The sequence below is a fragment of the Oncorhynchus clarkii genome, chromosome 20 (genome assembly GCF_045791955.1).
Source record: "Oncorhynchus clarkii lewisi isolate Uvic-CL-2024 chromosome 20, UVic_Ocla_1.0, whole genome shotgun sequence".
Lineage (NCBI taxonomy): Eukaryota > Metazoa > Chordata > Actinopteri > Salmoniformes > Salmonidae > Oncorhynchus > Oncorhynchus clarkii.
In genome coordinates this window covers 16,015,331-16,043,174 of record NC_092166.1, presented here as the reverse complement: position 1 = coordinate 16,043,174, position 27,844 = coordinate 16,015,331, and the positions used below count along the sequence as shown (strand labels likewise).

Sequence of the window (27,844 nt, the reverse complement as noted above, 5' to 3'; positions counted from 1 at the left end):
CAAAGCAATACCACAAATTGTCATTTTCTCTGAGAGATGTAAGAAGTAGAGGGAAAGGTAAGGGGAGAGAGGGACAGTGTGTGTGTGTGTGTGTGTGTGTGTGTGTGCGTGTGAGTAGATTGGGTGTTGGGGTAGATTGAGAGAACGGGTTGGGGATTGTTGAGCTGCCTCTGACAGCCAGGTGGAGAGTGAAGAGGAGCAGCTTGGTCGAGACACGCCGTGGAGGGAAAACTGAAGAAAGAACTCAGGCCAGCCAGAGATGGGGTTACCTTGGTAAACCTCAAGTAAAGAAGTGCAAATAGCGAGGGGAAATAATGTATCCGAGTTGAGGGAGACCCGCGATCTTTACACCAGCAAAACAAAATAGTTTGCACTACACAACAAGGAAATTGTGGATTTACTCAACCATAAATTAATAGGTTATTAGTAGGTTCAAATCTACTGACATGCTGCCATCTTGGATTTTGCAATCCCCTATACCTCCAGCTTGTTCTCTTTCCAAACCCCCCCCCCCCCCCCACACACACACACACACACACACACTGGGGTGTAGAGAAAGGGGGAAAGAGACATGGGAATGGCCTTGTCAATAAGCCACATGTCACTGTAGAGGGAATTAGGTGAACGGTCAGCCCGCCAGCTTAGACTCCAAATCAGATCGAAGGGATTCAAATTTGCAGCTTTTGTCATGGCTCTGTTCCGCCCCCTACTAGCCTACTGCCTGGCACCCAATCACCCTACACAGACATGTACACCATCCTGACCACACACTGTTCTTTTTGGCATCTGTTTCAGTCTTGTTATACCATTTTAGTCTGGTTCACCGTTTGTCATTTCATCCTTAGTTATCAGTCAACTTAAACTCAGGACAATTTTAGTCTACTTTTAGTCACATAGTCAGTGCATATTTTTTTCTATTAAATAATGAATATTTAGGCTACCTCTAACTTCCATGTGCACATTCAGATAGCCTTGTCCAACTCCGCCTACTATCCCCTCGTATACCTTAGCTGGCAACATTGATATTGTGGCAGATTGTTACCAATGCTAGCCCTAATTAACCATATAGGATAAACAATTTATAGCTGTCATCTGTCAAGGGGGTAAATAAGTGGTTTCGTTGAAAAGATGAGTTTTCCCCAAAAAATGCGAGAAGTGTTTTACTGCACTCCTAATATTCAACAAATAGTATTAGTTTTTCACATGGGACAATAGAAATTCTGATGTGATCAAAGCAAAAATAACCTACGTTAGACTTGAGTGGTTTACTGTATATACAGTATACCACTATACGGTATACCAGGGTTATTTGGAAAAAGCCATAATGTTTTTTTCAATACCATCAATACTGTTGAAACTACTTATTTTTGAAGTTTTTAAAATACATTTGAATATTTGTAGCTACTTTTTAAGTGAATATCTGCAGTCAACTTGTGCAATATGATAGGAGATAAAGTACATTGCGTTCTTCATTTCACCTGACACATTATGAAGCTTACGGTAGTCCCCAGTCACATGTCACGTGGTGTTTGTTTACAAGCACACAACGACGCGATACCGGAGCCTTGTAAGTCATTCACTGTTGTGCAGCATGTGTCAGGTGATCTATACTGAACAGGAATATAAACACATGTGAAATGTTGGTTTCATGAGCTGAAATAAAAGATAAATAAATGTTTCATACGCTTATTTCTCCCATTTTGTGCACAAATGAGTTTGCATCAATAAAAGGCCACTCTAAAATGTGCTGTTTTGTCACACAGTACAAGATCTCAAGTTTTGAGGGAGCGTGCAATTGGCATGCTGACTTCAAGAATGTCCACCAGAGCTGTTGCCAGAGAATTTAATGTTTCCTCCACCATAAGCCTCCTCCAATGTCGTTTTAGAGAATTTGGCAGTACGTCCAACCGCAGACCATGTGTAACCATGCCAGCCAAGGACCTCCACATCCGGCTTCTTCACCTGTGGGATCGTCTGAGACCAGCTACCTGGACAGCTGATGAAACTGAGGAGTATTTCTGTGTGTAATAAAGTCCTTTTATTGGGAAAAACTCATTTTCATTGGCTGGGCCTGGCTCCCAAGTGGGTGCACCCCTGCATTGTCATGTGAAATCCATAGATTAGGGCCTAATGAATTTATTTAAATTGACTGATATTTCCTTTTAACTCAGTAACATAGTTGAAATTGTTGCGTCTTATATTTAAGTATAATTACAGTATGCTTTTCACAGCTAAATATCTTATAACTAACTATCAAGTTAACTGTCTAAAATGTTCCAAATGCTTTGCAGTTGTGCATTTGGTTTGCTCATTTAGTTGCTAGTTAGCTAAGTGGTTAGCTTCTTCAAAAATCAAACATTCACTTGGGAACTACAGAGAATCCCCTGCTGGATCAAGAGCCTTGCCTGCTAATATTTGTTTTGTGTTTGCAGCAAAATAGTGCAATTTTTCGACTTATTTGTGTAGTTTTGATCAGAAACTGTACAAAATGTTCACAATGTGCTTGTTAGCATTTAGCATTCTCCTTGGGATTTTACATGTGCTTGTTAGCATTTAGCATTCTCTTTGGGACTTTACATGTTAGCATTGCTAACCTTCGGATTAGAGTATCAATGGTGTTTTGAAAACAGCACCCCGTGTGTTCAGTGCTGGGTTTTAATAGTTACCGTTTTTTCCAGGGAGTCTGCCAGGAAAAATGGGTCATTGCTGAGTATTTGTCGTCATATTGTTGACGAAATGAACACTGACACACACACACACACTCCTCCTCACACACACTTCCACTGCCTCGTCTCCACCCCCAGGGTGTGGTGTCATAAGGAGGCCATGGGAGTTCTCTCTCTATGCTGGAGGAGCTGAGCTGCTGAATGGCAGCAGAGGGGATCTATGGCCCAGGAGGTGAGTAAGCAGGGAAATTCCTCCTGCTCAGTGAGATCTTTGAGATGATGAAAGACATTTTAAATCATAAGACTCAATCTCTCCAAATGTAAGCCAGATGACGGAAGAGATCCTTTCCCAGCCATGCAGTAATATGACAGTTTTTATTTTGAATGGGAAGAGCGTGCCTCTGCCTCGTTAATTCTCCATCCCTCGTGAGTCTTTTCCTCGAAGGCCCAAGTGGCATTAAATTAATTTGAGTGTTGTGTTGATTGCTACTGACTCATTATCATACATTTCACTGGGCTTCTACTATGGCTGAAACTACGTAGGGCAAATGTAAGGAGCATGATGGTGTGGGCGTGTAATTGAAGATGACTGTGGAAACGAGTACTGTAAGTGGTAGTATTAGATGTCTGTGCTCTAGGTCTATATTGAGGTTGAGACTTGTCCAATCGTATCTGTAGATGTAAGCAATAAGTGTATTATGGTTGTTCTACAAATGTAGCAATTCTAGTTTAATTTATATGTTGTAGTATATCTGTTTGCTATACAGTGTTTTCACTACTGCGTAGGCCTAGGCTACATGTCTGTCTCCTCTGTCGACACTGCTACCTGTGTTTGTCTTTAGAGATCGGTTACAGCTGGTTTCTTCTTCATCTGGCGAGTCACCCAGCAAGTTTCTTTTAATTCCATTTCTAGTCTGTTGCTAAAGCATGTTGTGTAGCAACTTAAGTTGCGGGATGCGCTCTCTTTCTCACCTCGGTGATTTCTTACCTTTTTTGAGTTTGAGGAAGTGAAGTTCAGTGTCTCCGAATTGTTTTACAAGGGCTTATGCTAATGTCCCTTTTTGAAAAGTCCCTATTTTGCAGAAAATGGTTTCCCTTCTGTTCATTGACGTAAGGTCAGTGGTAGTGGTGCTAGCAGCCACGAGGAGAGGCTTTGTCCTCTGGGAAATATCCCCATGAGTAGAATTTTCCTTATTTTACTGTCCTTGTGGGGACTTTTGGGTATTTCCAGTACCTACGAGGATAGTAATACAGGCACACATATAGCCTCAAGTCTGCACACGCACAGGCCCACACATAAACACACGTCGCGTGTTGAGTTGGACATCCAATCCCTGTGCCGGCTCTGCTTTCAGCCTGGTTTCTCACACCTCCATAATAACCCCTGCTCATCTGATTACAGAGCTCAGGGGATGAGCAGGTTGAGGACAAACACACAGCTACTCTAAAATATATGTGCATACACTCACTCCCTCACATTCTGAATTTCTCTCCTTCCCTCTCTCTCTGCCCAACAAAACACACACTTGAGCAGGTGTCTCCCTCCTTGTATTTTCACATCTGCTGGGCTGATCTGGCAGCTGCTGCTGTTTAAACACCCCTGCTTCTGCCCAGGCCTTTGTTCTTTCCCTAAAGAATGAATGGGTTTTTGGTTTGGTGCCTGTCTCTCTGTGTCGGAAGAAAATCTTTTGTTTGAAAGCAAATGGAAACAGAGGTGGGATGGGATGGTGGGAGATGCGATGAAAGGGCCATCTTGTGTGTGTGTGGGGGGGGGGGGGGGTTGCTTACAACTGTTTAAACTGCTGAACATGTGCCACTTCAAAAACTCCAATTCAGTTAGCAGGAGGTTAAAGAACGGGAGTAAGGTTGCACAATGAGCAGGAGGTTAAAGAATGGGTAAGGTTCCACAATGAGCACGAGGTTAAAGAACGGGAGTAAGGTTGCACAATGGACCTCATCTGATATAGCCCCTGCTTAGCTTAAAACCTCTTAGAGCTACCCCCCTACTTTGTGCAATGTCTGCCTGAAGACATACCCAAATCTAACAGCCTGTAGCTCAGGCACAGAACCAAGGATATGCATATTCTTGGTACCATTTGAAAGAAAACACTCTAGATCTGGTTTAGATAAAACAATGAAAAAAAACATACGTTTTTTTATTTTTGTATCATCTTTAAAATGAACAAGACCAACAAAACATTCAGATAGGATGATGGGGACAATATCAGTGAAAAATATGAGGGCAACAGTACTTGTGCAAAGTTTCAGAATGATAGCTTCCAAAATGAATGTGCTACATGACATTTATCATGAAGTCACCCAGGTGTCCCACACAAGTAGCCCAAATGTACCCAAGTGGCCAAATTGGTGAAAGTATACATTTTGAAACAAATAACTATATGCAAAATACCAAAATGGTTCTCGAGCACACCCCCCGAGGAAAAAAAAAAAAAAAAAAAAAAAGGGAAAACTTTCAATATTTGGAAGACCCTCAGTCCTCTATCAAATCAATTTAAATAGCCCCAGCCTAAAACCCCAAACAGCAAGCAATGCAGGGGTAGAAGCACGGGGGCTAGGAGAAACTCCCATGAAAGGCAAAAAACTAGGAAGAAACCTAGAGAGGAACCAGGCTATGAGGGGTGGCCAGTCCTCTTCTGGCTGTACCGGGTGGAGATCAGTGGTTGTAGAGGGTGCAACAGGACAGCACCTCGAGTAAAAATGAACAGTTTAGGGTTCCATAGCCGCAGGCAGAACAGTTGAAACTGGAACAGCAGCAAGGCCAGGTGGACTGGGGAAAGCAAGGAGTCATCATGCCAGGTAGTCCTGACGCATGGTCCTAGGGCTCAGGTCCTCCGAGAGAGAGAAAGAAAGAGGAGAATTAGAGAGAGCATACTTAAATTCACACAGGACATTGGATAAGACAGAAGTACTCCAGATATAACAAACTGACCCTAGCCCCCTGACACAAACTACTGCAGCATAAATACTGGAGGCTGAGACAGGAGGGGTCAGGAGACACTGTAGCCCCATCCGATGAAACCCCCGGACAGGGCCAAACAGAAAGAATATAACCCCACCCACTTTGCCAAAGCTCTACACAATATTGTGCTGCTGATGCCAGGTGCCATAGCAGTCTCTTTCTGCTGTAAAGCAGGGGGTCACCAAGCATGTGGCGCAGGTGATATGGGACTTAATTTTGCAAAGAACACAGCGATGCCTCCATGCTGTGCCCTTTTGGCCCTGAGGCACATCCATGCCTGCGGAAATACATTTGGGCAGATGTACATGGATGAACCAGCTTCAGTGGGGGATGGAAATCTTGGCCCTGGGAGCTGCCATTTGGAGTCAGTGTCACTGTGAAAGAAAATGTTCAGTTAGAATAGTTTCACATATGAGCCCTGTATCAACAACAGATATAAAGAAATAGAGTACAGGGAACATAAGGTTGAATATATTATTATGACCTGATAGATCTACTGTCTCTTTTATATTATGACATTTCAGCTAGATCTACTGTCTCCATTTCACTTTGGCCATTGTTGTGGGCCTGCCCTCCCCTCAACAACCTCAAATAGGCTATTTCATGTGGGGTGGGGTGGCAGACACACGCATCTCACATTTCATGACATTGCATGTTTATATATTGCTTCTAAAAAAAATAAAAAAATCACATTTTATATTATTAATTTCAAACAAGGGCATTAGCATGATAATCATTTACCAGTCCAAAACGATGTCCTCTCCCGTTCAAAAAATATTCCTCCACAATCGCTAAATGAATCGTCCTACAACAATCTGTCTCACTTTCCCAATCAATTTATTCTAAAATTGTGTGTACATCTGTATATCTAGACTAAGATTTAGTTTTCCCTGACTTAGTCGTCATACTGACTGATATATATATATATATATATAAACAGCTGAGTCTGTGCATTTACCAAACAATGCAGTGCGTAATATGTGTTTCTCCTTCCGGTATGAAACTTCAATAGTGAATTACTCTCTTTACGCTGGAGCTTATTACATGGGTTGGTCTTGCAACACATAAACATGACCTATTGCCGTTTACCTCAGCTCATTGGCTATCTACCCAGCTAGATTTCAAGACGATCAGTGGTCGTTGGGTTAAAATACAGTCAATCAACGAAACAGCGGGCAAATCATTGGTGCACAATGATGTCATGACTTGTCTTCAAATCGGTTTCTTTCAGTCAATATGTCTCGCGAAATGGCCCATCAGGTTTGATTGTGTTACAAACAAACCAGTTAATTGCAGTGAAACCAAACATGACTGGAAAAGCCACGTTCTGTGTGGGTTATTTACCTGGAATGTGTCGTCGAAAATGGAATGAGACGGAATTCACGACACAAGCGGTTCACAAAATGTTTTGTGTTAGGCTATAAAAACGGATTTTATCAAACAAAAGATCATTCATTGTGCAACAATGAGCATTGGAATTGCAAACAGATGAAGATCGTCAAAGGTAAACTTATTTTAATGCAGTTTGTGATTATGTTACGCCTGTGCTGGTTGAAATAGTTTTATGGGGCTCTATGCTCAGATAATCGCATCGTATTCTTTCGCAGTAAATCCTTTTTTAAATCTGACAAAGCAGTTGGATTAGCAATATTCTAGGCTTTCGATACATGTGAGACACTTGTTTAATATGACTATTTATCTAGCGATCACCGTATGTTGTGGAATTTCAGTCTGCTAGCGGGTTCCGTGCTCAGAGAGGTGACACTGTTCTTATCTCTCTCTCCTCCTCTCCCTCCAGGTCCTGTAACCTTCTTCTTTGCCTGACTCTGCATTCTCATTCTCTGGGAGAATTAGGGAAATATGGAGTGACATGCAGCAGATTAGTTAGCGGATTAGAGGCTTTGAGGTCATCCACCTCTGTGTGAGCGCAGGTTCCCTGGAGCCTCATTCCCCCCAGCAGCAATGGCTGACCCGGGGATGTTGAGCCTGTTCGGGGATGATGCCAACCTGTTCTCGGACGGGCTGGAGGGCCTGGGGGACTGTGGCTTCCCCCAGGGCCAGCCCAACCCCATAGGACAGCAGGAGCACCAGGGCTACGGGTCACTCTCCTCCAACTCACTCCACCACCCCTCGCAGGCCGGCCCCGGACAGCCCAAGATGGGCCACCCCTACGACCCCTTTGCAGGCTACGAGCAGCAGCAGGGCAACGGTCCCGCCGTCAACAGCATGGTGACCCCGCACTCGCGCTACCACAACAGCCCCCAACAACCCGGAGGGGGGCACCATGTCTACCCCAGAGCCCAAGGCGATGGGCACGGGCAGTCCTTCCCTGACGGAGGAGCCGAATGGGGCCCCCAGACTGGCCCCGAGCAGGGCAGGCCTCCATTCCAGCAGCAACAGGCACCCCCCCAGGGCCCCTCCCACCAGCAGCACGGCCCCTCTGGGCCCCAGGCCCCATCCCACCAGCAGCACGGCCCCTCTGGGCCCCAGGCCCCATCCCACCAGCAGCACGGCCCCTCTGGGCCCCAGGCCCCCTCCCACCAGCAACATGACCCCTCAGGGCCCCAGGACCATGGCCACCGTATGGGCCCCTACATGGGCCGGTCCGACTATGCCACTATGCAGGGCCACCCTGGCCAGACCCAGACGCCACCCAGGATCAACCACTTCCCTCCGGGCATGGGCCAGGAGCCCAACCACTACATGGGCCACGTGGGGCTCCAGCAGAACTCCAGCATGACGGGCCACCCGGCACAGCAACAGCAGCCCCCCCAGCAGTTCCTCCACCGGCCCGGCCAGGGCCCTGTTCACACCCAGGACCACATGGCCTCCCACACCTCTCACCAGCAGCACCAGGGCTTGGCCGGGAGGCCACACCAGAACATGGGGTTCAACATGCACGGCCAGGCAGCCTCTCCTGATGCTGTAACCAGCTCAGGGCCGTACCCCCCCTACCCCCAGTACGGCAACCTTAATCAGGGATTAGCCAGCAGTGCAGGGATGAGTCCCGGCATGAGCCTCAGCAGCACCAGCAACAACAACAGTAGTGCCTGCGGGCCTATGGGGCCAGACCAAGTCCAGTGTTACCCCAACGCAGGGGGGGCCCCACAGTGCTACCCGGATCCTCAGGTACACCGGCAGCCTGTCCACCCCAACCAAATCACCGGCCAGCCCATGCACCCCTCCCAGGCCCAGGCCACCCCCCATAAGCAGCCCCACCTCCCCACACCACCTCATGGATCTTACGGCTCTCCCACCTCCATGTCCCCCATGAAGGGCATGGGAACCACCGCGGTCACACCTCCGCCTCAACAGGTCCGACCCCCTAGTGCAGGTCTTGCTCCCGAGGTAGGGGCGTACCCCGGAGTGCCACTCCAGGCCCCTAACCCCATGGCCCCCCCTCAGAGAAACACCACTCCCCTGGGCGTGCAGCAACCGCAACATCATCCCCAGCACCTCTCCCACCCACAGCAGCACCCCCACATGCCCCCGAGCCAGCAGCTCTACCAGGGTATGTCCCCCAACCAAAGAGGCCCTCTCGACCAGGTGAGACCTCCAGGTCCTATGGTCCACGGTGAGCATCCAGGACCACAGGACCAGCAGCTGCTCACTCCCCAGCAACAGGCACCCAAATCTGGGCTGCAGCCTCCTCCCATGGCCTTCCAGCAGCAGGTGCACCCAGCCCAGACCGCTTTGCCCCCATCGCAGGCTCAGACACTTCTGGCCGGCCCCCACCACCAGAGCTCCCCGCCCAACCAGCCACCTTGGGTGCCGGCAGGACACCAGTCGCCTCCAACCCCCCAGAAAGTGCCTCACATTCAGGTGAGTTTGCTTTGATGTTTGTGTGTGTGGGGGTTTTTGTGAGTTTGTTTTCATGTGTGTATTTGTGTGTGTGGGAGAGTGGGTGCGTGACATTTAAAAACTCAGCGTTCCTCTGTTGATTGGGTGTTTTGAGTTGTTTGTGTGTGGCGAAATAGATTTCTACAGCTGTTTGTTTCCTCTCCACTGCATATCCTGGCCCTCCCCAAGATCCAGGCGCCACTGTGCTAATCTCCTAACCCCCTCCCATCCCCACCCCCTCTCTGAGTGGGAATACTCCCTTCCTGCTCTCTAAGAATCTCTCCTCTCCCGTCTGCTGTCTTTCCGCCCGCTCTGCTCTCTCTCCCTCTATTCCTTCTCGCTCTCTGTGTGTGTTTGCCTTGTCTGTCTATGAGGACTCATGCGTGAGTTAACGGTGTACAGCAGGATGTGCCCTGTCGGGGGAGGGGGAAAGGGGGCGGAGAAGGGAGGATGGGGCAGCCGGTGGGGAGTGGAGGTTAGCAGCTCTCAATAACTCACTCTGTGTGTTTGTGTGTCAGTCACGTGTCCTGGGTTCCATTAGCTTGTTTTGTGCTCAAAGCCGCCGCCTCTGCTGACCCATTAACATACAATGGTCGCCCTGTGGCAGGGCACACATCCAGCACTTAGCATCTCCATTAGGCATCTTCCTCATTCACACCATCGTCGCCACTCTCCAGTCCTCTTCCCCTTTACCAGAGTGTCCCCCTCCCCCATCCTCCCGATACTGGGGCTCTGATTGGGGAGTTTTGTGGTTGACATTTTAAGATGTCGGAGTTAATTTGTCCAATGCGAATGACCTAGATGTTAGGCACACAGTTAAGTCTCATAGCATCGCTTTGGTCCCTGGCTGCAAGAACGTACCCCCATTATCTGTAAGTCTGGCTGAGGGAAATGTGCCCGGAGGATGTCTGACCATGATGGTGTTTTCTGATGCGTGGTCGTGGTAGCTGTCTCGCAGTACTCTCTCTGGTTATAGGGTGGCATGCAGGGCTACGTATTCCTAAATGTCTGAGACCACCTCCTGCAGCTCTTAGCCGTGTCTGCCCTGTATGCTGTAATATGGTTATGGGTGTGTAGTGCACACTGCACCGGGCTACCTACGTACTCTTAAAAAGCTAGTCAGCAGCTCAAGGTCGCTGAGCTGCTTCCATGACCTTTGGTGCTGCTTGCTATATAGAACGCTCACAAGATAGGGTGTGTGACACATCTAAATATCACTAATGGCCATCCCACCTCTAGGGCCTTTTACATATGGTAGGTTTTTAAAGGACCATAGAGTTTGGTCTGCTTTGCGTTTTCTTTTTGCCATATAAAAAATATTGCCATACTGCTATTGTCACATCACTAGCATCATTGTCCGTCCTATGGCTCTTTCAAGGAATACTGAATATAAATAAAAAAAACATATTTGTAGCGTCTCGATTAGAGGCCGACCGATTGATTTTTCAACACCAATTATTGGAGGACCAAAAAAAGCCGATACCGATTAATCTGCTTTTAATTTTTAAATGTAATATTTAATTTAGAAAATACATTTTTATTTTTATAATATTGTAATGACAATTACTGAATTAACACTTTTATTTTAACTTAATATAAGACATAAATAAAATCAATTTAGTCTCAAATAATGAAACATGTTCAATTTGGTTTAAATAATGCAAAAACAGTGTTGGAGAAGAAAGTAAAAGCGCAATATGTGCCATGTAAGAAAGCCAACGTTTAACTTCCTTGCTCAGAACATGAGAACATATGAAAGCTGATGGTTCCTTTTAACATGAGTCTTCAATGTTCCCAGTTATGAAGTTTTAGGTTGTAGTTATTATAGGACTATTTCTCTCTTGTCCATTTGTATTTCATGTACCTTTTGACTATTGGATGTTCTTATAGGCACTTTAATATTGCCAGCCTAATCTCGGAAGTTGATAGGCTTGAAGTCATAAACAGTGCTATGCTTCAAGCATTGCAAAAAGCTGGAAAGTGTGGTTTGAATGAATGCTTACGAACCTGCTGCTGCCTACCGCCACTCAGTCAGACTGCTCTATCAAATCAGACTCAATTATAATAAACATACAGAAATATGAGCCTTAGGTGATTAATATGGTCAAATCCGGAAGCTATCATTTCAAAAAAACAAAACGTTTATTCTTTCAGTGCAATACGGAACTGTTCCATATTTTATCGAATGGGTGGCAACCCTAAGTCTAAATATTGCTCTTACGTTGCACAACCTTCAATGTTGTGTCATAATTATATAATATTCTGGCAAATTAATTATGGTCTTTGTTAGGAAGAAATGGTCTTCCACAGTTCGTAACGAGCCAGGCGACCCAAACTGCTGCGTATACCCTGACTGTGCTTGCACCGAACGCAAGACAAGTGACACAATTTCAGGCACCGCATTGATTATATGCAACGCAGGACAAGCTAGTTAAACTAGTAATTTCATCAAGCATGTGTAGTTAACTAGTGATTATGTTAAGATTGATTGTTTTTTTTTTATAAGTTAATGCTAGCTAGCAACTTACCATGGCTCCTTGCTGACTGCACTCGCATAACAGGTGGTCAGCCTGCCATACAGTCTCCTCATGGATTGCAATGTCCAAAAGGCTGATTACCTGTTGTTATGAAAACTTGAAATCGACTCTAATTAATCGGCCATTCCGATTAATCGGTCGACCTCTAGTCTCGATAGCGACGTCAGTCCCTTTGCCCACCCTGATAGTGTTGGGTATGAAAGACCACAGCCACTCAACAGCGTTGGCAGGCCTCTGCTCTGCTCCTTTAAGGAGTATTTAGCTTCTAGAGCGTGCACTTTGGCTGTCAGATTAACCGACACGTCACTCTTCCCCCTCCGAGAGATGAAACCCAATACCGTCCGTATCGTATTCGTCACTGCTGCTGTCACATTAGTGATGCAGTAAGTGCGCGCACCGGGCCCATTGTCATTCATGGGATTGATTATCGGGGAAGCTGGGCAAGAGGAGACATTTATCCATTTAAAGCAGCAGCCCTCCTCTCTCGCCTCGCTCTCTTTCTATGGTCGCCCTGTCTTCTGCACACCTCTGTTTGGGGATGGGCGCGATCGCTTTCTCTGTGACCTTGGTGATGTTTGGCATGCACCATGCAACCAATTTGTCTGCTCGCCTGTTTACAGGAAATTTGCATTCGACTGCCGCAGTTGATGTGGTTTCTCAAGTTTTGTCTTTGAGTGAACTGCGGGCCTCTGGGATAAAGCAAGTGCTCTACAAACAGAACCTCACATCTTTCATTCTTCTGAATTTTCTTTCTTTCACTCTACTGTCTTTAGTGGAAACATTTGCACACACTTGAACTAGCTCAGACAAGGGTGTTGTTTTCGAAGACTCCTTTTGGAGAGCAGTGTGGCATATTGCAGTACATTTGCTGATGTCCATAAATGCTGCCCCTCCCCCTCCCAGCTGGAAGCCCCAAACAGCTGCCAACTGGTTCCCTATCAGCCCAGCTCTGCTGGGGCTGTGGTGGGGAGAGGGCCAGCGCAGTCTCTATAGGAATAGAGGTTGGAAATGATTGTCTAAGTCCCTCTTTTAGGATTTGAGGCTAGAGGAGTCCTAGCCCCTCACTCTCTTTAGGTATATAATTCTCAATTGAACCAGCAGTCTGAATAAATGACATGTGTTGTCTCTAGGTTTAAGTTAGACATTTGCTCTTTCTCTATTGAGCTATAGATTATCGTTGTCACCGTGCTGAACTTAAGAGTAGTATAAAGCTAGTAATGGTCATATGGAGATAAAGGTAAGGACTCGGGTAGGCAGTGGAAATTTGACTTGTGGCAAATATCTTTTGTTCAAATCTTAACAAAAACTGTTTAAACCTTGAGTTGTTTGTTGTCTGATGAACCGCCTCAGAGCGGCTGGTTGGTTTTTGTTTCTCCTGCTGCCGAAAATATTTACTAGTTTATTATTCCTTCCTCTTCTCCTGGCAGTATTCTACGTCATCTGAGATGACAGCTTCTGACAGGACACCCGCTTCGGGGGCTAACCTCCAGCCAGCCAACCGTGACAAGAAGTCCACCGAGCAGAAACCAAAAAAGAAGAAAGCGAAGGTGATGGTGGAGGGGGAAAAGAAGCCCAAAAAGAAGAAAGGAGGATGTATAGAGGAATGTGGCGAGGAGGGGAAACGAAAGGTCGGGGACGGTCCCTGGGCGGAGGTTAACTGTCTGACAGGTGCCCTGGAGGAATCACTTGTGGTGAAGACAAAGAAGAAACCGAAGGAGCCTAAAGAGCCCAAGACTCCGAAAACACCCAAGACCCCCAAAGAGCCCAAGCAGAAGGCCAAGAGCACTACCCCCAAGGTCAGGATGCCCAAGAAGCCCAGGTAGGTTACATTTGCTTTACATAAGCTAAATGTACTAAATGTCACTTTAGTTTAGGACTAACTATTTATATCAGCGCTACATTAGCTAGGCTACATCTAGGCTATTTATACCAGCACTACACAAGCTAGGCTAGATCTTGGCCATTTATACCAACACAACATTAGCTAGGCTAGATCTATGCAGGGCCCGTACCTCGAAGTCAGCTTCTCTGTTACTACTTTTATTGAATGCTTTGAATGAAAGCTTTGTGGTGTTCCTCAGGGATCAGTATTTACTCCGGTGTGAATGTGTTTTGGCTAGGGTCTTAAAGCTGATTTGTGTTCAGGTCAGTATTTATGCTTTTAGGACTTTGTTGGATAAACGTTACTCTCAAGTCGACTTGGAATTGATAGCGCATACTCATCCCCACCATCAGCAACTTAATTTCCAAGATCAGAGATTTGATCTACGTTTCATTGGCCTGTTTCCCAGGCCATATGGGAGGGTCACCTCAAGCTATCAACATCACCTTATCAATGTTGCCAATTTAGCGACTTTGTCGCTATATTTACAGAGTTTTCAAACCTTTCCAGCGACGTTTATTGGTAAGTGTCTAGCAACAAATACACAGCTACATTTCAGTCTGCCTTTGGAGTTTTTTGACAGTGGGTTTTTATAGCATTTAGCCACTTTTCTCACTCAATTCTGGTGCAAACGAGAGTAAGAGAAGCTGCCTGTGCAACAGTCACTGAATACACAAGCAGAAAAGTAAACATGGGGGGTGGGTTGGGAAATGGGGTGAAAAACATTATTTTGGGGACCGCAGCCATGGCACAACAAGGCAAATTGGTGCTGTGACGTCGCGGCAATGGCAAACGTCATCTAGCGACAAATCAAGGAGCCAATAGCAAAAATTGTTGCTATTACTGCAGCTGAGCTGTGCGGCACTCTTTATACCACCCCTCACTCATGTGACCAGTCAGTGAGAAACGCAGGTTAAGACCCAGAGTTCGCTAACTCCTAGGTGGATGAGGAGTGAGGTCCATGGTTTTAGTACATGCAGGGGGGAAATTTTGTTTTTTTTAAATGCTGTGGTTTTGTGATCTGCGGGAAATGTCTGTGGTCATACATTTGACAGGAGGTTAAGTGCAGCTCAGTTTCCACCTCATTTTGTGGACAGTGGGGAAATATCCTGTCTACCTATGGTAACCTTTTTCAATAGCAAGGCAATGCTCACTGAATCGGCACATGATCAAGGATTTTGGGTCAGTCACTGGTCAGGTATTCTGCTACTGTGTACTCTCTGTTTAGGGCCAAATAGCATTCCAATCTTGCTCTGTTTTCTTGTTGATTTCTTTCCAGTGTGTGAAATGGGTATCCTTTTTGCTTTTTCATAATTTGGTTGGGTCCAATTGTTGCTATCCTGGGGGTCTGTGTGGTCTGTCTGTGAACAGAGCCACAGAACCAGCGGATTGAGGGGACTTTTCTCTAGGTTAATCTCTGTAGTTGAGGGCTTTGTGGTGAAATGTGTGGGCATCACTTCCTTTTTAGGTGGTTGTAGAATGTAACAGCTCTTTTCTGGATTTTGATAACTAGTATAGTCCCAATTCTGCTCTGAATGCATTGTTTGGGGTTTTGTGTTGTACATTTAAGTATATTTTTGCAGAATTCTGCATGCAGGTTCTCAATTGAGTGTCACATTTTGTGAATTCTTGGTTGGGGAGTGGACCTCAGACCTCACAACAATAGAGGGCAATGGGTTCTATAACTGATCTGAAGTATATATATTTTTTGCCAGATCCTAATTGGGATGTCGAGTTTTATGTTCCTTTTGATGTCATGAAGGCCCTTGCCTTGTCTCAGATCGTTCACAGCCTTGTGTAAGTTAACTGTGGTGGTGTTTAGGTCGAGGTAGATATAATTATTTGTGTGCTCTAGGGCAACGGTGTCTAGATTAGAATTTGTACTTTTTGTTCTGGCAACTGGGCCTTTTGGAGCTGCATTATTTTAGTCGTACTGAGATTCTGTAATTGGCTGAATATATAGGTGCTGCTGTAGGCACCAGATCATCTGTAAACAGACATTTGATTTCTCAAATCAAAATCCAATTTTATTTGTCACATACACATGGTTAGCAGATGTTAATGCGAGTGTAGCGAAATGCTTGTGCTTCTAGTTCCGACAATGCAGTAATAACCAACAAGTAATCTAGCTAACAATTCCAAAACTACTACCTTATAGACACAAGTGTAAGGGGATAAAGAATATGTACATAAGGATATATGAATGAGTGATGGTACAGAGCGGCATAGGCAAGATACAGTAGATGGTATTGAGTGCAGTATATACATATGAGATGAGTATGTAAACAAAGTGGCATAGTTAAAGTGGCTAGTGATACATGTATTACATAAAGATGCAGTAGATATAGAGTACAGTATATACGTATACATATGAGATGAAAAATGTAGGGTATGTAAACATTATATTAGGTAGCATTGTTTAAAGTGGCTAGTGATATATTTTACATAATTTCCTATCAATTCCCAGTCCAGTATGAGGGGAGGCCGGTTGCTGCTGACTGTTTCAGTGCCCATGCCAATGTATTGATATACCATATGTTCTGAAAGTATTCATACCCCTTGACTTATTCCACATGTTACAACCTGAATTCAAAATTGATTAACCTCTCTGGGATAAGTGGGACGCTAGCGTCCCACCTGGCGAAAAGCTAGTGAAAATGCAGAGCGCCAAATTCAAATAAATTACTATAAAAATCTAACTTTCATGAAATCACACATGTAAGATACCAAATTAAAGCTACACGTGTTGTGAATCTAGCCAACATGTCAGATTTCAAAAAGGCTTTTCGGCGAAAGCAAACAATGCTATTATCTGAGGATTGCACCTCCGTAAACAAAGAGAGAGAACATATTTCAACCCTGCAGGCGCGACACAAAACACAAAAATATAAATCATGCCTTACCTTTGACGAGCTTCTTCTGCTGGCACTCCAATATGTCCCATAAACATCACAAATGGTCCTTTTGTTAGATTAATTCCGTCGATCTATATCCAAAATGTCAATATATTTGGCGCGTTTAATCCAGAAAAAACACCAGACACAACACACTTGCACAACGTGACTACAAAATATCTCAAAAGTTACCTGTTATCTTTGCCAAAACATTTCAAACTACTTGTGTAATACAACTTTAGGTATTTTTTAAAGTAAATAATCGATTAAATTGAGGACGGGAGGATCTGTGTTCAATACAGGAAGAAAACAAACTGACGCTACCTTTCTGGTGATGCGCCTTTATCTAACAGTACACTTGAAGTGACCCTCGTTTTGAACAGGGCTACTTCTTCATTACACGAAGGAAAAACCTCAACCAATTTCTAAAGACTGGTGCGATCCAGTGGAAGCGGTAGGAACTGCAAGAAGGTCCCTTAGAAATCTGGATTCCCAATGAAAATTCATTGAAAAGAGTCACCTCAAAAAACAAAACAAAAATCTGATCAAAAACAAATTATCCTCAGGGTTTTGCCTGCTACATAGGTTCTGTTATACTCACAGACATGATTCAAACCGTTTTAGAAACGTCAAGAGTTTTCTATCCAAATCTACTAATAATATGCATATCTTATCTTCTGGGGATGAGTAGCAGGTAGTTGCATTTGGGCATGCATTTCATCCGGACGTGAAAATACTGCCCCCTGTCACCAATAAGTTAAGTACATTTTTTTCCCAAATATCTACACATACTACCCCATAATGACAAAGTGAAAACATGTTTTTAGACATTTTTGGAAATCTATTAAATTACACCAGGGATGCAAATTATTCACCTTTTTGGCAAAATTTTCCATTTTGAATCCGATATAGGTGGCCTATGGGATTTGTGTGACTCCAATGAGAAGTGTGGGGGTGGGTGGCTTTGGCTCACTACTGGCTGTATGCAAACGAGTGATGCGTGTTTGGAGCAATGCTGGCTGTATCCAAGGCTCAGCCAATCATTCGCACAACAGAATGCAGCACGCCACTGAAGAGAGAAGAGACAACCAAGTTTCTAGTTACAGCATCAGCGCGTGCTCTGGAAAGACGGCAGTAGGGTGCAAAGGCAGTTTGCTAGTTACAGCAGTGCGTCCCTGAACCATAACGAAGAGGTAGGCGGTAGTCGACCGATTAATCGGAATGGCCAATTTAATTAGGGCCGATTTTTTTCAAATTTTCATAATAATCGGTAATGGTCATTTTTGGACACCGATCATGGCTGATTACATTGCACTCCACGAGGAGACTGCGGGGCAGGCTGACTATCTGCTATGCGAGTGCAGCAAGGAGCCAAGTTAAGGTGTTAGCTAGCATTAAACGTATCTTATAAAAAACAATCAATCTTAACATAATCACTAGCTAACTACACATAGTTGATGATATTACTAGTTTAACTCTTTTGAGATAGGGGGCAGCATTTTCACTTTTGGATGAATAGCGTGCCCAGAGTGAACTGCCTCCTACTCTGTCCCAGATGCTAATACATGCATATTATTATTAGTATTGGATAGAAAACACTCTGAAGTGTTGGAATGATGTCTTATGAGTATAACAGAACTCATATGGCATGCGAAAACCTGAGAAATCCAACCAGGAAGTGGGAAATCTGAGGTTTGTAGTTTTTCAAAGCTTGGCCTACTGAATACACAGTGGGATATGGATGAAGTTGCACTTCCTACGGCTTCCACTTAATGTCAACCGTCTGTAGCAACTTGAATGAGGATTCTACTATAAAGGAGGGGCTCATGAGACCTGTTTGAGTCGGTGGTCTGGCAGCGTGTCTCAGGCTCGTGACGCGCACTCCCGACAGAGTTACCTCTCGTTCCAGTGCTTTTCTTCATACATATGAATTCTCCGGTTGGAAGCTTATTGATGTTTTATGTTAAAAACATCCTAAAGATATATTCCATACATCGTTTGACTTGTTTCTGCGGTTGCATTAAGGATAAGTCTATCTTTAATTCTGTTAACCTGTTGGATCTCTAGGGGCGCTATTTCATTTTTGGATAAAAAACGTTCCCGTTTTAAGCGCAATATTTTGTCACGAAAAGATGCTCGACTATGCATATTCTTCTGCAAAGATATTGTCTGTAAGTGCCCCAGAACTTATTCTACAGGCGAAACCAAGATGATGCGTCAAGCAGGAAATGAGCAGAATCTCTGAAGCTCTGTTTTCAATTGTCTCCTTATATGGCTGTGATTGCGCAAGGAATGAGCCTACACCTTCTGTCGTTTCCCCAAGGTGTTAGCAGCATTGTGATGTATTTGTAGGCATATCATTGGAAGATTGACCATAAGAGACTACATTTTCCAAGTGTCCGCCTGGTGTCCTGCGTGGAATTCGGTGCGCAAACGCCAGCTGCTTGTACTTTTCCATTTGATTGAGGGGAGAAACCATGCTTCCACGAACGATATATCATTGAAAAGATATGTGAAAAACACCTTGAGGATTGATTCTAAACAACGTTTGCCATGTTTTCAGTCGATATTATGGAGTTAATTTGGAAAAAAGTTCGCGTTTTGAGGACTGAATTTTCGTTTTTTTTTTTTGGTAGCCAAATGTGATGTAGAAAACGGAGCTATTTCGAATTCACAAATAATCTTTTTTGGAAAAACTGAGCATCTGCTATCTGAGTCTCCTCATTGAAAACATCCGAAGTTCTTCAAAGGTAAATGATTTTATTTGAAGGCTTTTATGTTTTTGTTGAAATCTTGCGTGCTGGATGCTAACGCTAATGCTAACGCTAAATGCTACGCTAGCTAGCCACTTTTACACAAATTATTGTTTTCCTATGGTTGAGAAGCATATTTTGAAAATCTGAGATGACAGTGTTGTTTACAAAAGGCTAAGCTTGAGAGATGGCATATTTATTTCATTTCATTTGCGATTTTCATGAATAGTTAACGTTGCGTTATGGTAATGAGCTTAGGTCTGTAAATAGAATCCCGGATCCGGGTTTGGTAGACGCAACAGGTTAATAACAGTTGCATCTTTTATCAATGTTTATTATGAGTATTTTTGCAAAATCACCGGATGTTTTGGAATCAAAACATTACTGCACGTAACACGCCAATGTAAACTGAGATTTTTGGATATAAATATGCACATTATCAAACAAAACATACATGCGTTGTGTAACATGATATCCTATGACTGTCATCTGATGAAGATCATCAAAGTTTAGTGTTTAATTTCATCTATATTTCTGCTTTCTGTGACTCCTATCGTTTGCTGGAAAAATGGCGGTGTGTTTTTTCGACTTGGCTATGTTGTGCTTTCGCTGTAAAGCATTTTTGAAATCGGACACGATGGGTAGATTAACAAGATGTTTATCTTTCATTTGCTGTATTGGACTTGTTAACCTCTTGATCCTACTTGAGACGCAGACGTCTCAAGTAGGCACCTGGAAATGCAAATGCGCTACGCTAAATGCTAAATGTACTCGTTAAAACTCAAACGTTCATTAAAATACACATGCAGGGTATTGAATTAAAGCTACACTCGTTGTGAATCTAGCCAACAAGTCAGTTTTTAAAATGCTTTTCGGCGAAAGCATGAGAAGCTATTATCTGATAGCATGCAACACCCCAAAATGCCTGAAGGCGATGTGTATTCAATAGCTCCACGTCTTGAAATCATGGTCGGAAAACTCTCCAAAACATCCTGTTGGAGACCGGAAGAAATGGAATCCCTCTCCTTTGTTTCCCAAGAAATAACTCTCAGGAAAATGACGACAATGGTGACATCGTGTGGAAGCTGTAGGAATTGCATCCGTTTAACCAGAACACTTCAGAGTGTTTTCTATCCACACATACTAATCATATGCATATACTATATTCCTGGCATGCGTAGCAGGACGCTGAAATGTTGCGCGATTTTTAACAGAATGTTCGAAAAAGTAGGGGGTAAGCTTAATTAACTAGCTTGTCCTGAGTTAAATTAACAGGCACCGCATCGATTATATGTATCATTGAATCATAACCTACTTAGCCAAACGGTTATTTAACAAGGGAATTCGCGAAAAATGCACTGTCGATGCACCAATGTGTACCTAACCATAAACATCAACACCTTTCTTAAAATTAATACACAAGTACAGTGCCTTGCGAAAGTATTCGGCCCCCTTGAACTTTGCGACCTTTTGCCACATTTCAGGCTTCAAACATAAAGATATAAAACTGTATTTTTTGTGAAGAATCAACAACAAGTGGGACACAATCATGAAGTGGAACGACATTTATTGGATATTTCAAACTTTTTTAACAAATCAAAAACTGAAAAATTGGGCGTGCAAAATTATTCAGCCCCCTTAAGTTAATACTTTGTAGCGCCACCTTTTGCTGCGATTACAGCTGTAAGTCGCTTGGGGTATGTCTCTATCAGTTTTGCACATCGAGAGACTGAAATTTTTTCCCATTCCTCCTTGCAAAACAGCTCGAGCTCAGTGAGGTTGGATGGAGAGCATTTGTGAACAGCAGTTTTCAGTTCTTTCCACAGATTCTCGATTGGATTCAGGTCTGGACTTTGACTTGGCCATTCTAACACCTGGATATGTTTATTTTTGAACCATTCCATTGTAGATTTTGCTTTATGTTTTGGATCATTGTCTTGTTGGAAGACAAATCTCCGTCCCGGTCTCAGGTCTTTTGCAGACTCCATCAGGTTTTCTTCCAGAATGGTCCTGTATTTGGCTCCATCTATCTTCCCATCAATTTTAACCATCTTCCCTGTCCCTGCTGAAGAAAAGCAGGCCCAAACCATGATGCTGCCACCACCATGTTTGACAGTGGGGATGGTGATGAGCTGTGTTGCTTTTACGCCAAACATAACGTTTTGCATTGTTGCCAAAAAGTTCAATTTTGGTTTCATCTGACCAGAGCACCTTCTTCCACATGTTTGGTGTGTCTCCCAGGTGGCTTGTGGCAAACTTTAAACAACACTTTTTATGGATATCTTTAAGAAATGGCTTTCTTCTTGCCACTCTTCCATAAAGGCCAGATTTGTGCAATATACGACTGATTGTTGTCCTATGGACAGAGTCTCCCACCTCAGCTGTAGATCTCTGCAGTTCATCCAGAGTGATCATGGGCCTCTTGGCTGCATCTCTGATCAGTCTTCTCCTTGTATGAGCTGAAAGTTTAGAGGGACGGCCAGGTCTTGGTAGATTTGCAGTGGTCTGATACTCCTTCCATTTCAATATTATCGCTTGCACAGTGCTCCTTGGGATGTTTAAAGCTTGGGAAATCTTTTTGTATCCAAATCCGGCTTTAAACTTCTTCACAACAGTATCTCGGACCTGCCTGGTGTGTTCCTTGTTCTTCATGATGCTCTCTCCGCTTTTAACGGACCTCTGAGACTATCACAGTGCAGATGCATTTATACGGAGACTTGATTACACACAGGTGGATTGTATTTATCATTAGTCATTTAGGTCAACATTGGATCATTCAGAGATCCTCACTGAACTTCTGGAGAGAGTTTGCTGCACTGAAAGTAAAGTGGCTGAATAATTTTGCACGCCCAATTTTTCAGTTTTTGATTTGTTAAAAAAGTTTGAAATATACAATAAATGTCGTTCCACTTCATGATTGTGTCCCACTTGTTGTTGATTCTTCACAAAAAAATACAGTTTTATATCTTTGTTTGAAGCCTGAAATGTGGCAAAAGGTCGCAAAGTTCAAGGGGGCCGAATACTTTCGCAAGGCACTGTATATATTTTTAAACCTGCATATTTAGTTACTATTGCCTGCTAACATGAAATTGTCACTTCTCTTGCTTTCTGTGCAACAGTTTGGGCCGCCTGGCTCGTTGCAAACTGTGTGAAGACCAACCTCGCCAAACGGGGGATGAACAAAAGCGTATTTGTGAAAAAAAGCACAATCGTTTCATGAATGTGCCTAACCATAAACATCAATGCCAGAAGTATATTATTTTAAATCTGCATATTTAGGTAAAAGAAATCCAGGTTAGCGGGCAATATTAAACTAGGGAAATTGTCACTTCTCTTGCGTTCATTGCATGCAGAGTCAGGATATATGAAACAGTTTGGGTCGTCTGGCTCGTTGCGAACTAATTTGCCAGAATTGTATGTAATTATGACAACATTGAAGGTTGTGCAATGTAACAGCAATATTTAGACTTATGGATGCCACCCATTAGATAAAATACGTAACGGTTCCGTATTTCACTGAAAGAATAAACATTTTGTTTTCAAAATTATAGTTTCCGGGTTTGACCATATTTATGACCCAAGGCTCGTATTTCTGTGTTATGTTATAATTAAGTCTATGATTTGATAGAGCAGTCTGACTGAGCGGTGGTAGGCAGCAGCAGGCTCGTAAGCATTCATTCAAACAGCACTTTAGTGCGTTTTGCTAGCAGCTCTTCGCAATGCTTCAAGCATTGAGCTGTTTATGACTTCAAGCCTATCAACTCCTGAGATGAGGCTGGTGTAACCGATGTGAAATGGCTAGCTAGTTAGTGCACGCTAATAGCGTTTCAAATGTCATTCGCTCTGAGACTTAGTGGTTGTTCCCCTTGCTCTGCATGGGTAACCCTGCTTCGAGGGTGGCTGTTGGAGAGGGACGGAAGCCATACTGTTACACTGGCAATACTAAAGTGCCTATAAGAACATCCAATAGTCAAAGGTATATTAAGTACAAATGGTATAGAGAGAAATAGTCCTATAATTCCTATAATAACTATAACCTGAAACCTCTTAAGTGGGACTATTGAAGACTCATGTTAAAAGGAACCACCAGCTTTCATATGTTCTGAGCAAGGAACTTAACCTCTTGGAACTTCCCATCTCAGATCCGGGAGAATTGTCATCAACTGCACTAATTAGCATAGCTCAACGGTCAAAAAACATTACTAGAAAATATTCATGAAATCACAAGTGAAATATAGTGAAACACAGCTTAGCCTTTTGTTAATCACCCTGTCATCTCAGATTTTGAAATTATGCTTTACAGCCAAAGCAAGACAAGTGTTTGTAAGTTTATTGATAGCCTAGCAAAGCATTATGTCCAGCTAGCAGCAGGAAGCTTGGTCACGAAAATCAGAAAAGCAATCAAATGAACCGTTTACTTTTGATCTTCAGATGTTTTCACTGTCAAGACTCCCAGTTAGACAGCAAATGTTCCTATTGTTCCATAAACATTATTTTTATACCCAAAATACTTCCGTTAGTTGGTTACGTTATGTTGAGAAATCCTCCGGAAATTGCGGTCACGACAAAATAAATTCAAAATTATGTCCATAATATCGACAGAAACATGGCAAACGGTTTTTATAATCAATCCTCAAGGTGTTTTTCAAATATCTATTCGATAATATATCAACCGTGACAATTGGCTTTTCAGTAGGAGCGAGAGAAAATGACTACCTTTGTCTTTTACGCAAGAATCACTCAGAGCCCTCAGCTGGCCACTGACGTAATGTAGTCGTTTACGCTCATTCTTCAAAATAAAGGCCTGAAACTACGTCTAAAGGCTGTAGACACGTTAGGGAAGCCACAGAAAAAAATAATCTGGGTGATATCCCTTTCAATGGGCAATAGGGATGCATAGAAAGACAGGGGTTTCAAAATAAGAGGCACTTCCTGATTGGATTTTCCTTGCAGGTTTCGCCTGCAATATCAGTTCTGTTATACTCACAGACAATATTTTGACAGTTTTGGAAACTTTAGAGTGTTTTCTATCCTAATCTGCATATTCTAGCGTCTGGGCCTGAGAAATAGGCAGTTTAATGTGGGTATGTTTTTCAACCAAACATCAAAATCCTGCCCCATACCATACACTCAACAGGTTAAAGAGCATTTGTTAGGGCCTCCCGGATGGCGCAGTGGTTAAGGGCGCTGTACTGCAGCGCCAGCTGTGCCATCAGAGTCCTGGGTTCGCACCCAGGCTCTGTCGTAACCGGCCGCGACCGGGAGGTCCGTGGGGCGACGCACAATTGGCCTAGCGGCGCCCGGGTTAGGGAGGGCTTGGTCGGTAGGGTTGTCCTTGTCTCATCGCGCACCAGCGACTCCTGTGGCGGGCTGGGCGCAGTGTACGCTAGCCAAGGTGGCCAGATGCACAGTGTTTCCTCCGGCGCATTGGTGCGGCTGGCTTCCGGGTTGGATGTGCGCTGTGTTAAAGAAGCAGCCTTCTTCAACCTTCGTCTCTCCCGAGCCCGTACGGGAGTTGTAGCGATGAGACAAGATAGTAGCTACTACAACAATTGGATACTACGAAATTGGGGAGAAAAAGGGGTAAAATTCAAAAAAAAAAAAAGAGCATTTGTTGGGTAGAGAGATGTTATCATTAACTATATATTATTGCACACTTCTTGTGTGACTTGTTAAGCACATTTTTACTCCTGAACTTATTTAGGCTTGTTGTTGAATACTCAAGGACATTTCAACTTTACATTTTTTTATTAATTTATAAAAGTGTCAACATTTTCCACTTTACATTATGGGGTATTGTGTGTAGGCCAGTGACAACATCTCCGTTGAATCCATTTTAAATTCAGACTGTAACACAAAATGTGGAAAGTGAAGGGTTGTGAATACATGTTGAAGAGGGTGGTGCTCAAGCTGCATCCCTGTCTCATTTCGCAGCCCTGAGAACACATTACCAATTGTTTCCCCCTGATTAATCAGAATGGCCGATTTTTAATTAGGGCCGATTTCAAGTTTTCATAACAATCGGTATTTTTGGAGCGCCGATTTTGCCCGATTTAAAAAATAAATAATAATAATAAAAAAATTAAATATTTAAAATATTTTTTAAATATATATACTTTTAACTAGGCAAGTCAATTAAGAACACATTCTTATTTTCAATGACGGCCTAGGAACGGTGGGTTAACTGCCTTGTTCAGGGGCAGAACAACAAATTGTCACCTTGTCAGCTCGGGGAACCAATCTTGCAACCTTACAGTTAACTAGTCCAACGCTATAACCACCTGCCTCTCGTTGCACTCCACAAGGAGGCACCTGCATTCACCTGTTACGCGAATGCAGTAAAAGCCGAGGTAAGTTGCTAGCTAGCATGAAACTTATCTTATAAAAAAACAATCAATTAATCATGAGTTAACTACACATGGTTGATGATATTACTAGTTTATCTAGTGTTATGCGTTGCATACAATCAATGCAACGCTGGGGGATGATTTAACAAAAGCGCATTTGTGAAAAATTCACAATCGTTGGACGACTGTACCTTACCATAAACACCAATGCCTTTCTTAAAATCAATACCAGAAGTATATATTTTAAGCCTGCATATTTAGCTAAAAGAAATCCAGGTTAGCAGGCAATATTAACCAGGTGAAATTGTGTCACTTCTCTTGCTTTCATTGCACGCAGAGTCAGGGTATATGCAACAGTTTGGGCTGTCTAATTTGCCAGAATTTTACGTAATTATGACATAACATTGAAGGTTGTGTAATGTAACAAGAATATTTAGACTTAGGGATACCACCCGTTAGATAAAATACAGAACGGTTCCGTATTTCACTGAAATAATAAACATTTTGTTTTCGAAATGATAGTTTCCGGATTCGACCATATTAATGACCAAATATGATTTGATAGAGCAGTCTGACTGAGCGATGGTAGGCAGCAGCAGGCTCGTAAGCATTCATTCAAACAGCACTTTCGTGCATTTTGCCAGCAGCTCTTCGCAAGCGCAGCGCTGTTTATGACTTCAAGCCTATCAGCCTAATGGCTGGTGTAACCGATGTGAAATGGCTAGCTAGTTAGCGGGGTGCGCGCTAATAGCGTTTCAAACATCACTCGCTCTGAGACTTGGAGTAGTTATTCCCCTTGCTCTGAAGGGCCGAGGCTTTTGTGGAGCGATGGGTAACGCTGCTTCGAGTGTGGCTGTTGTCGATGTGTTCCTGGTTCGAGCCCAGGTAGGGGCGAGGAGAGTGACGGAAGCTATACTGTTACACTGGCAATAGTATAGTGCCTATAAGAATATCCAATAGTCAAATGTGTATGAAATACAAATGGTATAGAGCGAAATAGTCCTGTAAATACTATATTAACTACAACCTAAAATATGGTACCTTGGAATATTGAATTCTCATGTTAAAACGAACCACCAACTTTCATATGTTCTGAGCAAGGAACTGAAACGTTAGCTTTTTTACATGGCACATATTGCACTTACTTTCATTATTTATTTGAGGCTAAATTGATTTTTATTGATGTATTATATTAAATTAAAATAAGTGTTCATTCAGTATTGTTGTAATTGTCATTATTACAAATAAATATAAAAAAATCTGCCAATTAATCGGTATCGGCTTTTTTTGGTCCTCCAATCTGTATCGGCGTTGAAAAATCATAATCGGTCGACCTCTATTACATACATTATGTCATGTTTTTCTATCAATTTGTAAAGCAGACCAAATTGAGTCAAAAGATTTTTTGAAATCAACAAAGCATGAGACAAATGTTTTTGTTTGTCAATAATGGTATACGTTGTCTGTCGTACGGTATTTTGATAAGGAGCCAATTTGTTCACTGAGGAAATGCTGGAGTCTGCTGTTAGTACTGCAGATAATTTTTCCAAGGTTGCTTTTGATGCAGATTTCACTAATTATTGGTCAAATTCATCTCCACTTTTGTGGTTTGGGGTGACCAGACAATGGTTCCAAATGTTGGGGTTAGATACCACAGCTGGGGATGTTAGCCCATTTGAATTTGTGGTCTGTATACACAATGAATGTACAAAACATTAGGAACACCTGCTCGTTCCATAAGACTGACCAGGTGAAACCTATGATAACTTATTGATGGCACCTGTTAAATCCACTTCAGTCAGTGTAGATGAAGGGGAGAAGACCGGTTATGGGGCGGCAGGTAGCCTAGTGGTTAGAGCATTGAACCAGTAACCGAAAGGTTGCTAGATTGAATCCCCGAGCTGACAAGGTAAAAACTTGTCATTCTGCCCCTGAAACACGGCAG

General features: G+C 43.3%; 1 protein-coding gene across 1 annotated transcript in view; it reads left to right on the top strand.

Moving 5' to 3' along the window:
- LOC139376006 (chromodomain-helicase-DNA-binding protein 7-like) overlaps positions 1–27,844 on the top strand; it is a 107,614-nt gene that overhangs the window by 16,001 nt on the left and 63,769 nt on the right. The window contains exons 2-3 of the mRNA XM_071118038.1: positions 7,445–9,468; positions 13,451–13,842. Of these exons, the coding sequence (XP_070974139.1) occupies positions 7,609–9,468; positions 13,451–13,842 (2,252 nt within the window). The 5' untranslated portion in view covers positions 7,445–7,608. The remainder of the gene's footprint in view (positions 1–7,444; positions 9,469–13,450; positions 13,843–27,844) is intronic.